At 47.9% G+C, this 13,637-nt stretch overlaps 4 protein-coding genes across 4 annotated transcripts; 2 read left to right on the top strand and 2 right to left on the bottom strand.

Moving 5' to 3' along the window:
- Positions 1 to 221: 221 nt before the first annotated feature.
- VTN77DRAFT_4738 (uncharacterized protein) lies at positions 222 to 1,351 on the bottom strand (the record flags this gene model as incomplete). The annotated part of the gene is made up of 2 exons (XM_069420830.1): positions 222 to 1,138; positions 1,213 to 1,351. 2 exons carry the CDS (start codon positions 1,349 to 1,351, stop codon positions 222 to 224), a joined length of 1,056 nt encoding a protein of 351 aa, XP_069277501.1.
- A 700-nt stretch (positions 1,352 to 2,051) lies between these two features.
- VTN77DRAFT_4737 (uncharacterized protein) lies at positions 2,052 to 3,846 on the top strand (the record flags this gene model as incomplete). The annotated part of the gene is made up of 3 exons (XM_069420829.1): positions 2,052 to 2,198; positions 2,253 to 2,726; positions 2,791 to 3,846. The coding sequence occupies 3 exons, from the start codon at positions 2,052 to 2,054 to the stop codon at positions 3,844 to 3,846; spliced, it is 1,677 nt and encodes a 558-aa protein (XP_069277500.1).
- A 261-nt stretch (positions 3,847 to 4,107) lies between these two features.
- On the bottom strand, positions 4,108 to 5,076 carry VTN77DRAFT_4736 (uncharacterized protein; the record flags this gene model as incomplete). The annotated part of the gene is made up of 2 exons (XM_069420828.1): positions 4,108 to 4,912; positions 5,012 to 5,076. 2 exons carry the CDS (start codon positions 5,074 to 5,076, stop codon positions 4,108 to 4,110), a joined length of 870 nt encoding a protein of 289 aa, XP_069277499.1.
- Positions 5,077 to 6,947: 1,871 nt separating this feature from the next.
- On the top strand, positions 6,948 to 12,600 carry VTN77DRAFT_4735 (uncharacterized protein; the record flags this gene model as incomplete). Its single annotated transcript, XM_069420827.1, has 28 exons — positions 6,948 to 6,950; positions 7,031 to 7,229; positions 7,325 to 7,421; positions 7,475 to 7,755; positions 7,815 to 7,956; positions 8,007 to 8,192; positions 8,253 to 8,272; positions 8,330 to 8,439; positions 8,497 to 8,889; positions 8,948 to 9,024; positions 9,076 to 9,710; positions 9,773 to 9,997; positions 10,060 to 10,523; positions 10,587 to 10,636; positions 10,702 to 10,729; positions 10,811 to 10,893; positions 10,965 to 11,079; positions 11,140 to 11,238; positions 11,295 to 11,329; positions 11,397 to 11,480; positions 11,538 to 11,586; positions 11,648 to 11,748; positions 11,816 to 11,878; positions 11,965 to 11,993; positions 12,064 to 12,173; positions 12,284 to 12,384; positions 12,454 to 12,505; positions 12,571 to 12,600. The coding sequence occupies 28 exons, from the start codon at positions 6,948 to 6,950 to the stop codon at positions 12,598 to 12,600; spliced, it is 3,861 nt and encodes a 1,286-aa protein (XP_069277498.1).
- Between the last annotated feature and the right edge of the window lie 1,037 nt (positions 12,601 to 13,637).

Here is a 13,637-nt window from a genome sequence, read left to right as displayed (position 1 = left end):
ATTGGATGATTGACAATGCCCGTTGTTTCTTGAAAAATTGACGGCGAGAGGAAGGGACCGAACAATGCCCAGGGGTCCTTTGTCGGTATCGCTTTGTCTCAGAGGATATCTTACAATGGCCTTTTCTTGCTGTCCTTGTGCTTGTGCTATTAATGGATACCAACGTAATCATCCTATTGAATGACATCATCGAATTCTGCACCAGTAAATCAAGAGTATGATCACGTCTCCCCAGGTTCAAGTGACGATGAGTCGTCTCCAGCCACTTCTTGAACAAAGCCAGATGGACACACGAGAGTATCATCTTGATAGGAGGGAATCTGCCGCTGGTCGGATGGCATAATGAAGAGCGGCTCTTCTCCCCGCTTGGCCCTCCAGTAATTTGTGGACTGGAAGATTTCCGTACATCTGGTGAACATCCAACCCCACTTTCGGGCGAACTGCTCGGTGACCTCAAACCCATAGGGATCCCAAGATTCTCCCCACAGAATGAGCCCCGGTTGCCCCGTCTGCGCGCCAAGATGACCAAAGAGGTCACCGCAGAGTTCCATATCGTCGTACTGATCCTGCATCTGCAGGAGCACGTCCCGAACTGAGGGTATGGGAAACGGATCGATCCAGGGGTGGTGATGGATCTGTTTTTGCAGTGCAGTTGGGCGTAGGCTGGGCGGCAAGGCCGTCTCCGGCGTCCAGGGACCCAGGGTGTTGAAGGGCGAGACGATATCCTCCTTGAGAAGCTCCACGGTCAGGCCCAGACTGAGAATATTGGCGAACATTGCTCGCCAGAGATTAAACTGCGTCAGGGAAATGAGGAGATCGGAGCGAGGAGAGCCTTGCATGAGGCCCTGGTATACGTCATCCTGTAACCGCTTCAACATGGTGTAGGCTGCGGCAGAACTGAGTTCGCATATATGGACTGGTTTTCTCTGCTTCATAGGCTCCAGACTGGGAGTCGATGATGATGAACGAACTCTTGCAATTTGTCCTTTGCGATCATGCGGACGGTGCTCTCCACGCTCCTTCCGGTGGAGCCTACGCGCTTCGTCGTTGGGCCCAATTACAATCCATCTGAGGCGCGTAGACATAGAACTGGCAGCCGAGTTGGAGCTGCTCTGAGATTGCATCGCCTTCCGTCTTCCTGTGGGTTGCTGATTAGCCAACGATATCCCTGAAATTAAGACGGGTGGAATACATCAGAATGGGGCAACTCACGATACGCTCTCTGGTTGAGACGGTTCTGCAACTTCCTGCGCTCTGCAGGATTCGACAGGCCCGTCCAGTCATCCTCGGGGGTTCTCACTTCAGCCTGCTGGGCCATCCGCTCAAATGAGATGGGCGGCGTGGAGGCCATGGGAGTTGATATAGGACCAGCTGACCCGTGCAGGTGCGATGACCTCTGCCAGCAGCACAGAAATCTATTTCAGCAGCTCTTCTAACATCAAAGCAAAGAGGATAGCTGCATGGCACTTGCCATTGTCTGTCAGCGCAAAAGTACGGAGTATAGAAAATGGAGGTTGGTCGGAGCTGACCCACCGGAGACAGCCTACTTCCGGAACTGTATTAGTCAGATCGTACCCAGCGGACACTTACCTATTTAGGTAGGTACCTATCGAGCCCCAGTCCTGGGAGGTACCTACCTAGATAGGCAAGTGCCAACCTTCCAAGGTTCCTTCCTTCCGTTCCTTCTTTGCAAACACAAAGACAAGCCACAGTGTGGCGCTCTGCACGTGCTTACTGGACTGTTTCCAGTCCCATTGACTTTCAGCTCCTCAGTGGCGGGAGAACAGCTCCGTTCCCAGCACTCCGGTCGGAGCAATGATATGCGGATGATGTGCCCGCCAGCCTGTCTGCCTGGCCGATGCAAGGATCGTGTTCCTGGACATTTAAATGGCTCTTCCCACACCGTCAATGCCAGCTGATGATAGGAGCTCTAAAGGATGGCTCTCAGTGGCCGCGTTCTCTGGCACCCCGCAGCCTGGGTGTGCTAAGGAGAGCGGTAACGAAACAGTGTCTTTCGAGAAGACAAAAGAGATAAACAGGGAGACAAATCAATGAGAAGAGAAGGTATGGATTGGCTAATCATTTTCACACTGCTTGCCATCTTCGCGGCAATTGCGCCTACCGGTGAGGCAAAAGAAGGGAAAGGACTGCCGGTGGTAGATCTGGGATATGAACGGCACCGCGCGATTTCTCTAGATGTACGCGTTGTGATGTGCCCCACAGATGATTGCAGAACCAGCTGATTTCAGAAGTCTTCCGGCATTTACAACTTCAGCAATATACGTTACGCCGCTCCTCCTGTGGGGGACTTGCGATGGCGGGCACCTGTCAGTCCAGGCAAGAACACTACGGTGATACAGAATGGCGAAATCGGTCGCATCTGTCCTCAGGCGGAGCCACTTTGGTCGTTGGACATAGCACCAGCGTTTGTTGCGGATTACCTGAGCGGGATGCCTTACAATGGTTCTACGAATATCTCCTCTGGATACACCCCCTCGCCCCCGGATCCTCGCACCACCGAGGATTGTCTGTTTCTAGACGTCCTGACACCAAAAAAAGTTCTCTGGGATTGGAAGCGCTTTCACAAGAAAGCGCCGGTCCTTGTGTGGATCTATGGAGGCGCCTATGTCGCTGGGGACAAGACCGCGATCAATGTAACTGGACTGGTTCGGCGCAGCATGGCGGACAGGAGCAAGGGAATTGTATTCGTGGCTATAAACTATCGGGTATGAGTTCACAAAATTAATCTCTTCTGTAAGACACGAGCTGACCTGGTTGACCTTTGTCTAGGTGGGTGCATTTGGCTGGTTGGCTGGGACAGATGTTGAAGCGAATGGTGTCGCCAATGCAGGATTATATGACCAGCGGTTTGCCCTGGAATGGGTGAGCAAATATATCCATCTCTTCGGTGGTGATCCAAAGAGGGTGACCGTCATGGGTGAATCAGCCGGGGCAGGATCCATTCTGCATCAAATTACGGCTTACGGTGGCCAAAAGGGCCTGGCTCCCTTTCAGAGAGCCATCCTGCAGAGTCCAGGCTTTTTCCCTGTTCCATACCGGGACCAGCAGGATGACGTGCTGCAAGACTTTCTTCAGCTTCTGGGAGTTAACACCATTGAGGACGCACGGAAGCTGCCCTCTGAGAAACTGATCTCTGCCAACGCATATCAAGTCGGAACGCAGTCAACCTACGGCACCTTCGTTTATGGTCCGGTAGTAGACGAGCGTTTTGTTCCTTCTCTTCCTGGTGATCTCCTGTGGGGGGGTGGGTTCGATCGAAATGTAGAGGTCATGGTCGGCCATAATGCCGACGAAGGCCTTACCTTCACCTCGCCTAACACTACGACCGAGTCTGGGATCTTGGATAGCCTGCAGACAGTATTCCCGGACATGATGTCCAGCGTCGTTCGATATATTCTGAATGACCTTTATCCGCCCGTCTTCAACGGAATTTATGGGTATACCGATTTGGTGGGCCGGGCCTCGCTCATTATCTCGGACTTCGCCTTCCAATGCAACACGGACTACTTGAATCGAGCTTTCAATAATCGCACATATTCGTACATGTTCAGCATTCCGCCTGCTCTTCACGCACAGGATATGCCATACACCTTTTTCAATGGCGGTCCGGCGCCGTCGGTGAAGAACACGACAGTGGCACTTGTGATGCAAGACTACATTACCAGTTTTGTTGAGTCCGGCACCCCGCGGTCGTCTCTGGGACCGATGTTTCCGCAGCATGGAGACGAAGCTCTGTTGGTCAACTTGGGAGAGTCGAACATTACCATTATTCGAGATCCGACTGCCAATATGCGGTGCCGGTGGTGGCAGATGGCCCCTTATTAGAGATAGGCATAACCACTACAGTGGTGCACTAATTCAAGCACAATAATAATTGGAAGGCGAGTTCCTTGCCTTACTGGATTGTTTTACGATATGGCGAGCTCGTTTGGCAACTGCTGCGTTGCAACTCGATTAGCAGTTTATGCGTGCTCGGTACATTTCTATAGAAGCCACGAAGACGTCATTTATCTGGTTGGAAGAACATTCTCAACCATCATCAAGCGTATAGTGAATAATAATAATACTCCTGATCGATGTTATCTTCTAGGTAAAGATGATTCCTCCATCCACCAACATCGTCTGTCCAGTCACATAGTCCGAGTCCTTGCTGGCCAGAAATCCGCCCACCAAGCCTGCTACGTCCTCCGGAACACTGGTCCTGCCCAGTGCGATCAGCTGCTGGCTGTACTGCGCGAGAGTCGCTCCCTTGGGCCTGCCGTGCAACTTCCCGAGCGCCTCGTCAATCTGGTCCCACATGGCGGTGCCCACGATGCCAGGCGCGTACGTATTGACGGTTATCTTGTGCGGTGCGAGCTCCATGGCCAGCGCCTGGGTCAGTCCGCGCACCGCCCACTTGCTGGCCGAGTAGATGCCCAGCGTAGCAAAGGCCTTGAATCCGACGATCGACGACGCCCCGACGATCTTGTACACGCCCACGCCAGCCGCCGTCTGCGGGTCGCCTTGCGCGATCATTTGCTTGGCCGCCAGCGTGTAGCTGTTGAACACGCCCTTGAAGTTGACGTCGAACACTTGATCGACGTCGGCCTCAGTCACCTCGAGCAAGGGTTTGATCTGGGCGATGCCGGCGTTCGCCACCATGAGGGTCAGCGGGCCCAGCTTGTCGACCGTCTCCTTGATCATGGCTTCGACCTCGTTGGCTTTGGCGACGTCTGCAACGACTCCGATGGCGCAAGGTCGAGGGGGAGTGTCTTCGCTGTTGCTGTTGCTGCTGCTGCTGCTGCTGTTGATCTCGTTGACTACGGCGGTAATCTCATCGGCAAGACCTGCGATGTCGTTGATGCAGACGGAGTAGCCATCTTGGACGAGACGAAGGGCGATCGCTTTCCCTCTGTAAAATCCAGGAGATCAATTGTTAGCCTGGTTTGAGAATAGACAGGAACCAGCATCCTGCTGTTCTCAGATCGATAAAACGAGACGAGCCACTTACATTCCACGCGCCGATCCCGTTACAATTGCCGTTCTGCGGGGAAGAACAGTAGCCGGAGTCGTCATGGTGAATTGAATGATATATTCTATATAGCTATATTCCTTGATGAACGAGACTTATGTTCCTTGTTTGGGAATCAAACCTGTAGACAAATTCCGGGAAAGAAAGAAAGTAGACCAAACGAGATGATTGAGATTCCGAGAATTCGACTCCATTTCGACCCCTCACCCCTCGATAGTATACACGTACATGTGCCTAGGTAGTCAAGAATCATTCTCGCAGTAACATTGGGCCGAGATCTTCCTCCATGGATGTACTTAGGTAAATCCATCGGATAACTACCCCGACTTCCCCGCGTTGTTGTCACTCATACTAAAACACAGTGATACATGGGTACAGAGGACATGCCTAGATCCAATCTTTTTGATATCTACTAGGACTAGTGAAACAATGTCTAGTAGAGATCCGTATTTATTATTAATTGTGTTATCTACTCTACAGCTCGGTGCATAGACAGCTTTAGGTACTTTGCATGTAAGTTTAGATAGGCCAGGTATGTACTCCGTATAGTGGGGTGCACATGCGGGGTTGGGTTATTCGGATCTGGGTCGGGTTTTATACATGCATACTCCGTACGGAGTACAGGTATACAGTACAGGACGTCCATACCAGACAGGGGGGAATTCCGATAGATGTGAAAATCATATATCACAGAGACCAAGGATTTCTATTTGATTTATAATTTTTATTCTAATTTTTTTTAAAAAAAAAATCACCATGAAGCAATCCCATTCCATCTCGAACAACTCAACAACTATAACTAATTGCCTAAATAGGTAAGAATTCAAATCTTTAATCTAGAGAGAGTAAGATTAAATTCTACTCTTTCTATTGTGGTGATTTAGCTGAGCATCCATTGTGCATACTTAATAATAATGAATATCTTGCTGATTCGTATGAAATGAATATACTCTCATTTGCTTGCTACCAATCAGCAAATATGTCAGATGAGCAAAGGAGCAGAATCGAACTATTGGTTTGAGAGATCGCATGCAAGGCTAGACCAGGGTGGGGTTGATTATTGACATTCTTTCTTTCTATTGGAGCAGATTGGATGGATGAAGTTTGTTAAATTTTCAAATCAATTAATTGCCATGTTGTCGAGAAAAAAAAAGTATACTTTGGCTGTAATTTTTCTTTAGACAGTCCTTGTATTGCTTATCTTCTTCTGATGTTTCTCTATCAATGCCTTCCTTAACTTCCCACTCTCTGGCGTCGCGAGTTTCAGCCTTACTGTTTGCTTCGTGAAATAGACTCAAAGGGTCCCCTTCTAGCACAGCGAATAAACGGATGCCAATGGACAGTCGGTCTGTTGACTTTGCCCCCGATATCTTGAATCTGCACTGGTGGCTTTTCGGCCAGTCCCGCCCGACCCTTAGGAGCATCCATTACAGCGTTGAGGAATTTGATAGCCGGCGTCGTAGACCAATGAGCTGCAGGATACTAGCGACTAGACCAGCAGACCGCATCGAGTCTTAATATCGACGAATCAAGACCGGAAAGAGGAATCTTGGAAGTTGCAAGCGCAATGAAAGCTGGCACCATTTAACAGCGTATAAAGTCCTCCAAGAAAACGCTAACATCAAAACGTGATCGACATGCAGGGATTCAGCATGGGTTTCATGACCGCCAACGATGTACAGATCCACGCGTGCGTTGGCCTTTTGCAGGCGATTCCGAAACTTGACGCTGACATTGGGTGTTTCCCAGCCAGCCATTCTCGCAGTCTGTTCAGATTCTACCTGAAATAGTCACCAACGAGAGCCCTTGATCAGAGAAAACCTAGTTCTCAGCGTGCCGAACCGTTAGCCTTCCGAATAAACGTTACTAAATGACAAGACGAGAGATTTCTAGGACAGCTTGATGGAGCCGAGATATGGTATCTTAAGTGACGTGGCACCTGCTGGATGATGCCGGCAGGAGTGTTGAGATGCAGGCTGATAGCGTCTTTGCACATAGTTCCAGCATAGCCAGCTCCAACCCCTAGGATGTGCCGAGAGACTTATCGTACTTGATGGGTGGTTGAATGAAAGGAGCTCGACCAGGTCATCACCATTTTCAAATATGGCTTTCAAAATTCAAACACTGTTGAAGGACCTCAACCCGCTAAATCGTTCCAAATCTTGTACCTCCTACAACGCAGCTATGGGAGCAGAAGGTAGGGGATCTTGGCCGCCGACCTGCAACAAGCAAAAAGCGGTGCGAATGTTCATGGTATTATTGTCGGGGATGTTAACATTTTGGGCTCTCAAGTAGTACTCGAGCCGACCTCAGGAGCTACTCGACGTGGGCTGAGGACATTTGACCCAAAACATGGGGGCCCTTTGATAAAACCGACAGCCAGAGCGAGGTATATCTTTTTTTTTCTGGCACTGCACTTTGATATATAACTAATGACAGCAGTGAATCTGCCACCGGAAACAAACAAAATGGTACGGAGGAAACGGGGAGGTCGATGCGTTGGCTCGAAGTCGAAGATCATTCTGAGAACGATGACGAGCATTATGTTCTGAAGTGCCGCGAAAAGACGAACGCATACATCCGCTCAATCACTGAACCCCTCAACCTAGTCAGCATCATGGGACCAACAAGAAGTGGCAAGTCAACTCTGATGAATCTTCTTGCTGGTTGCAAAACCACGGAGCTCTTTCTCTCTTCCCCTGGGGGAGAGTCATTCACCAAAGGTACTGCAACTACCTAAACGCTTGAATTGAATATTACCTGCTAAGATCATTGACTCAAGGGACCGACCTCGGAAACAGGGTAATGACAGTTGAGGAGTTTTCTACTACTGACGGGGGGGAAAAGGTGGTGCCAGACCTTGGAAATCAAAAGATTGCGTTCGTTGATACCGAAGGCCAAGGGGATCAAGGTGACCGTTACGAGTACGTAAAAGTGCCCGCTGACGATCGTAAAAAGCACTGACAGATTGCAGCATCATCCTCTTCACTCCGGCTATTCTTTGCTCTCGTGTAGTCATATTCAACACTACTGAAGTTGCAAAAGACAAAATTCTCACGAGTCTAGCACTCACGACACAATTAGCTGACAAAGTCGACTTGGGGGATGACCCAGCAATCTCTGGTCCCAAATTTGGTGCTCTCATGATTATCATCAATAAGTGAGTTTACGCCAATACCACAACCCGCGTGTGATGGATCTCTTCTTACGATTTTGATAGGTACACTCTCGGTGATGACGGTACGCATCGCTGTCCTAGCACAGAACCGATCTGATCTACGCACTGACATCAAGAAGAGGACGCAGTCAGGAAGAATATTCTGGGCATTGAACGTGGCACCTCACAGGCCGTAAGGAGGCGTAACGATATCCGCAAAAAAGTGTTTTCTCAATTCCAGGACGTTTCGGTACGTGACCATGTACAGGATTCTGATTGCGGCTAATTCAATCAACTGTTTTCACAGATACATGTCCTTAATGGGAACTCCCTCAAAGAAGGCGTACAAGAGAAAATCAACAAGAAGGAGAAGAAGTTTCTAGTCCTCGATGATTTCATAGACTCCTATGTCAAGAGATTTAACAGTATTCGCGCAGACCTTTCGAAAAAACTGAAGGCTCCGCGTTTAGTGGCTGGGAAATCGTTGACTGGCCAATCTATTGCAGACTTTGTTCCCGCCATTGTCAAGGAAATCAATCAACTCGAAGAAGAAGGACAGCTCCATATCCCAGACATCTGGCAAGATGCTGAGAACGAAGCCATCAACAAGGCATGTATTGCATTTCGCCGTGATTTCAAGGAAGAATGCGACAAATTGCACAACAGTCGAGAGCTTCTCACAACACGCGTTTGCACTGAGGTCGGTATTTACTGTCGAATGTATGTGTATCCATCAACTGACAAAAAGAGCTTCGTAGAAACTTGACGGAGTCATCCGGACTCTTCTCGCTAATGTACGAAACTCCTTGATCTACCTCACACCACAGAAGATCAGGTCAGAATCATACTTCATATCGTGTCAAAATTAATCTGACCATGAATATAGCAATACATGCAACCTTCTTACGGATGAGTCGCAACCGCAGAAAGACGCAGTTCTCGAGGCTAATCTCCTCAAGATTAAAAGATTTGCCCAGATTGAGCTCCGTAACTTCATAGGATCTTTGGAGAAGCGTCTCCGCGAGGAGCTTCCCAACAAGTTGGTGTCGACTGCTGTCGTGACATCAAAATTGGACCAGCTCAAGGTGCACCTGGTCGATGAATACAAAGATCAAATTCAAGCGTACGATGAGCGAGCACTCCCAAGCGACTTTTCTAAGACATACCTGAGTGGGTTCTCCGCAGCGGAGGCTACCCTACGAGACTCCATATCAGCAGAATGGAAGAGCTGGGTACTTCAACTGGACAACACCAGTATCAACTCACTCCAAACCGCGCTCAAGAAACTCACCGATTCCACGACGGTTGGCGAAGATGCAAAGTGGGAGAGTGGCGCTGATGTACTCGAACTTTCCAACATTTCGGAGTACAATAACACCATCGATATCAAGTACCTATGGGAAAGGCCAATCGACGTTAAAAAAAGCTACGCGGAGAAGGTCAAGGATACCAGGGTCATGGCGAAAGCGCAGTTCGAGAGAAATGGAGACGAAATCAGAAAGCATATTAACCAAGAGCTTGGTAAGCATGAAGACCAGAACAAATGGTGACGAAGGGCTAACTAGCCCTTATGCAACCTGTAGAAAGGCAGGTTCTGGCTTATCAGACCCAGCTGAATGGCTCCCTGAAGCCAAAGGAGGAGCCCAGCAGCTTTGATGATATTACAGATGCAACTGCCTACAGAGATCAGTTTAAGCAATACTTTGAGCAGCAGAAGATCAGCGGCAACCTGGCCAGCGATTTTCTGGCTAGATTTGACGCTCGAGTCTCTTCTCTAAAGGCGGACTTCAGGAGGGAATATATGACAGGTTTTGGCCCCACCCATAAGGTATTCATTATTTTATGACGCTCACGACTTTCTTAAAAGCAGTGCACGCAGAGTTCCTCACATATCTGGAGAACGAGCTTGCTCGGATCATCCGACTCCGATTAGAAGACTTCAAAATGGAGGCGGATTCCATTGCCATCTCCAAAACCCTTCTCAGGAGTGAACTCGATTCCAAGCTCGTGGCGCATGCCAGGAAAACTCTGAACGACTTCGAAGCCAACGTCAAGACGTTCAAAATCTCGCAAGCTGATGGCCGAAACCGGGTGAATACGGCACGGCACAGTCTTGAAGACAATGTCCTCGCACATCAACGCTCCAAGTTCATTCTCCTGCACACTGTAGTTGAAGTCTGGAACAGGCAGACTATGAACAAGTACGGAAACGTTGTGTTGAGTGGCGTCGCTGACTACACGATCGACACGGTCGAAAAGCTATCTGCTGCTATCGATACGGCCAAGGAGTCCTACTTTAGAGAGGCTTGCGGAGAGTTTGACGAAAAGGAAAAGGTATACTATACACCGAGAATTCCAATTGTTCTTTGCTTTGGCAAATCACTAATCCATCAATAGCATTGGATCGCTTTCCAAGAGAAGACGCCTCGCCTGTATGAAAATATACGGTTAGCAGACCCAGTCCTAAGCTATATTTCTGAGATTGAGGCTTATGTTAAATTTATTCATCCAGACGTTGTCAGAACTTATTCATTATAAAGGTTCTCTCTCTCTCTCTCTTTTTTTTTTTAGCCATGTTTGGCACTACATTCCCTTGAAGGATCTTCTAACTCGAACTCTAGGACGTTGACCGTGCTTCCATTACTTCTGATATGGAAAAGAGAGTCATCGAGAAGTTGCGCGTGGATTGTGCAGATCTGGCCAAGTACGTAGCCACAACTTATCATCTGTTTAACCGTTATTTTGGCTTTATATTGAGGATGTTAATTTGCCTAGCCTTCTCGGCATGTCTTGGATATGCAGCGATTCCAAATTCGCACTCGAGACCACCGCGCAAGGCAACGCAAGGTCTCACCTTCTCTGCAATTTGGATCAGCCAGATGGTTACGACGTACGTGTCTTGCCTTTCGGATTGACTGTGATTTTTTTTTCGACTAAAATGATGATTTAGAGCGCGCACCGCACCAGCTTGAGGTTCCACGACTGGAAGGCAGAATTTTCGGACTTTGTATTCGACGATCCCATTGTTCAGGAGCTTGAACCGTTCGAAGTATGATATCATTGCTGAACCCGTAAACTTTGTAATATCCTGCTGATATGCTCTAGATCGATACCGTCCAAGGACCACGGCAAGATGAAGAGTATGACATGATGATTGAACCCACTATGCAATGTATTGCCAGATGTTGCTAACGCGCTTACCTATAGCGCTCTGGTCCACGTACGCTTGCAAACAACACAGACTGAAACCGTCTCAAACACAAACATTCTCATGTCTAAGATCAGCGCGGAGTATGATCAACTTCACTTCTTAGCCGTGTTCAACGATTTTGACCGTTTTTATACCAGGTACTCGACCAAAGTCGGCCTAGATTGCGTCTTTTCAGGAAATGTCAAGGTTCGTGATTCCAACAACGTCAGGACATGCAGTGACAGTAATAATAATCTTCCTGAGACAGGCAGCATTCGAATCCTCGGCTGCGTTTTCCAATACTAAAGAGAACCAAGTTCAGTTCGGTGTCAACTTTGACTATCCTGTCGTCTGTCCAGCTAATAGGAAGTAAGTTCGGCCGACAGTACATTTCATATATTTTTGCATCAGATGAGCTAACATGCAAGTCATTGAGGACTACTATCCACTGCCTTGGTTACAAGCAACGGGTCTCAGTAACATACACTGCGAAAGTGAGGTATGTGCGTGTTATATATACATACATTTGCAGTCGAAGCAGCCACACATTTATGAACGAAACGCTAAAACATCTCCTATTATCAGGCTTATCCCCAAGCTCACGTTCACTGGAGGTGAGTTCGAATCGAAATAAATGTCGAATCCCCTTCTTCCAGACCGAACATTAATCCAAATAAAATTCAGGTTTCACAAGATGGGGCGGCAAGAACAATGAGAACCCCAATTTCCTCCGTGGTCACAACAGGCAACGTGTGTATCATGATATCGACAACGGATACACGAATGAGTTTCGGGTATGCATTCCTTACTTTTGCCAAAGTCCCAGTCCCCAGTCGCATTTATTTATTACATGTCAGTGCGTCAAACTTTTTTTTGTTGTTGACACTGTCTGGAAATAATACAGGAAAAGGCAGCTGCGGACGCCAACCCTTGGAGGTGGCATGACTGTATTGAAAAGTATAAATCCGTCCAGACACTCGTGGATAGGATCAGCGCCGATGAGAAGTGAGTACCCACCCTACAATGCACTACCTACAAATTCGAGACCCGAAAAAAAAACTAATCCCCGTCCAGTTACGAGATGTACGTCAGAGGGAAATGGGAAGGGATCACTGGGTGGAAGCACGTAAGTCAAGCCAAACGCATCCGGAACGAGATATCGATAGATAGATGCTTACTTTTCTTCTGCAGGTTATCCAGACAGACATCAAGGTTGAATAGAAGGATGCAGATGCAGGCAAGAGAGAAGTTAAGTCCCTATCTACCTGGGTCAGGGTTAGCCTCTTGTTTGTTTGTTTCTGTTTCTATTCTTTCTTTGACTCGTTTCTTGTACTCGCTTACATCGTCTTTTTATTTCTTGAAAAAAAGAAAGTAACATCATTCTGTTGCACTGGCAGTACCGGGCAACAACATCAGCGGAGCCCGTAGCAAAGAAGGTTGAGTGTAGGGTTGACTACCTTTTGACTTTCTCCTCCGGCATTCCTTGCAGGCGTGGCCCGCAGTGGAAGGTTCGCTGCTCTCTGGCCTTGCAGTCTCAGGTCGTCCATTGTTCGCGTCAAGCGACAAGCTCGAACCCAGATTCGCCATCATCCCCAGTCCAGTAAGCCCTGTCGCATGTTGCTTGCAGGCATATCTAATGGCACATGTCCGGTCTGAAAGAGTCGGAAGACCACGTGCCGACCCCAAATTCCCGGAAGAAAAACCTTACGAGGTTATTAATAAGTAGACGCTCCCTTGTCTGAAGTTGAGATACACAAGCGTTGTTTCTGGTAGTGTCTACTCAGCTAGTTTACTGTGCAAAAACACCTTTATCCTCTAATACTGCAGAGCTTCATTCCCGTCCTCAAGGGCAGCCGAGCTATTAATTAGCTTGTAATACTATATAACCCTTTATTTTTTATTTTTTGAGCCTTTATAATAATGACCTTTTACCGAGATTGGAAAGTCCATAAACAGTACTAGATTGGCCCTGGTAATGCGATCAATGGTTGCATTCTTAGTTTCGTGATCCATGGCTGGCCCCAAAGTGTTCCAATTTGGTCAAGTCACCATTCAGGAACTATCTTTAATTACTTAACTAGTTCACAGGGGCTCTTCTTACTTGCTAACCCTGCGTAGAAAGATAAATATTTTCTAGAAAACAAAATATAGTACTGTACAAAAGATCTATGTCTATCATTACCAGCATCTGTGTAGCAAAAAAATGACCAAATAGAAAACCAAATAACATTTGTAGGAACTAGGACTAGTGCAATAGT

This window comes from Rasamsonia byssochlamydoides, assembly GCF_041956645.1.
Source record: "Rasamsonia byssochlamydoides strain NRRL 3658 unplaced genomic scaffold VTN77scaffold_33, whole genome shotgun sequence".
NCBI lineage: Eukaryota > Fungi > Ascomycota > Eurotiomycetes > Eurotiales > Trichocomaceae > Rasamsonia > Rasamsonia byssochlamydoides.
Note: the sequence above shows the minus strand (reverse complement) of the source record. Positions and strands in the feature narration are given on the sequence as shown.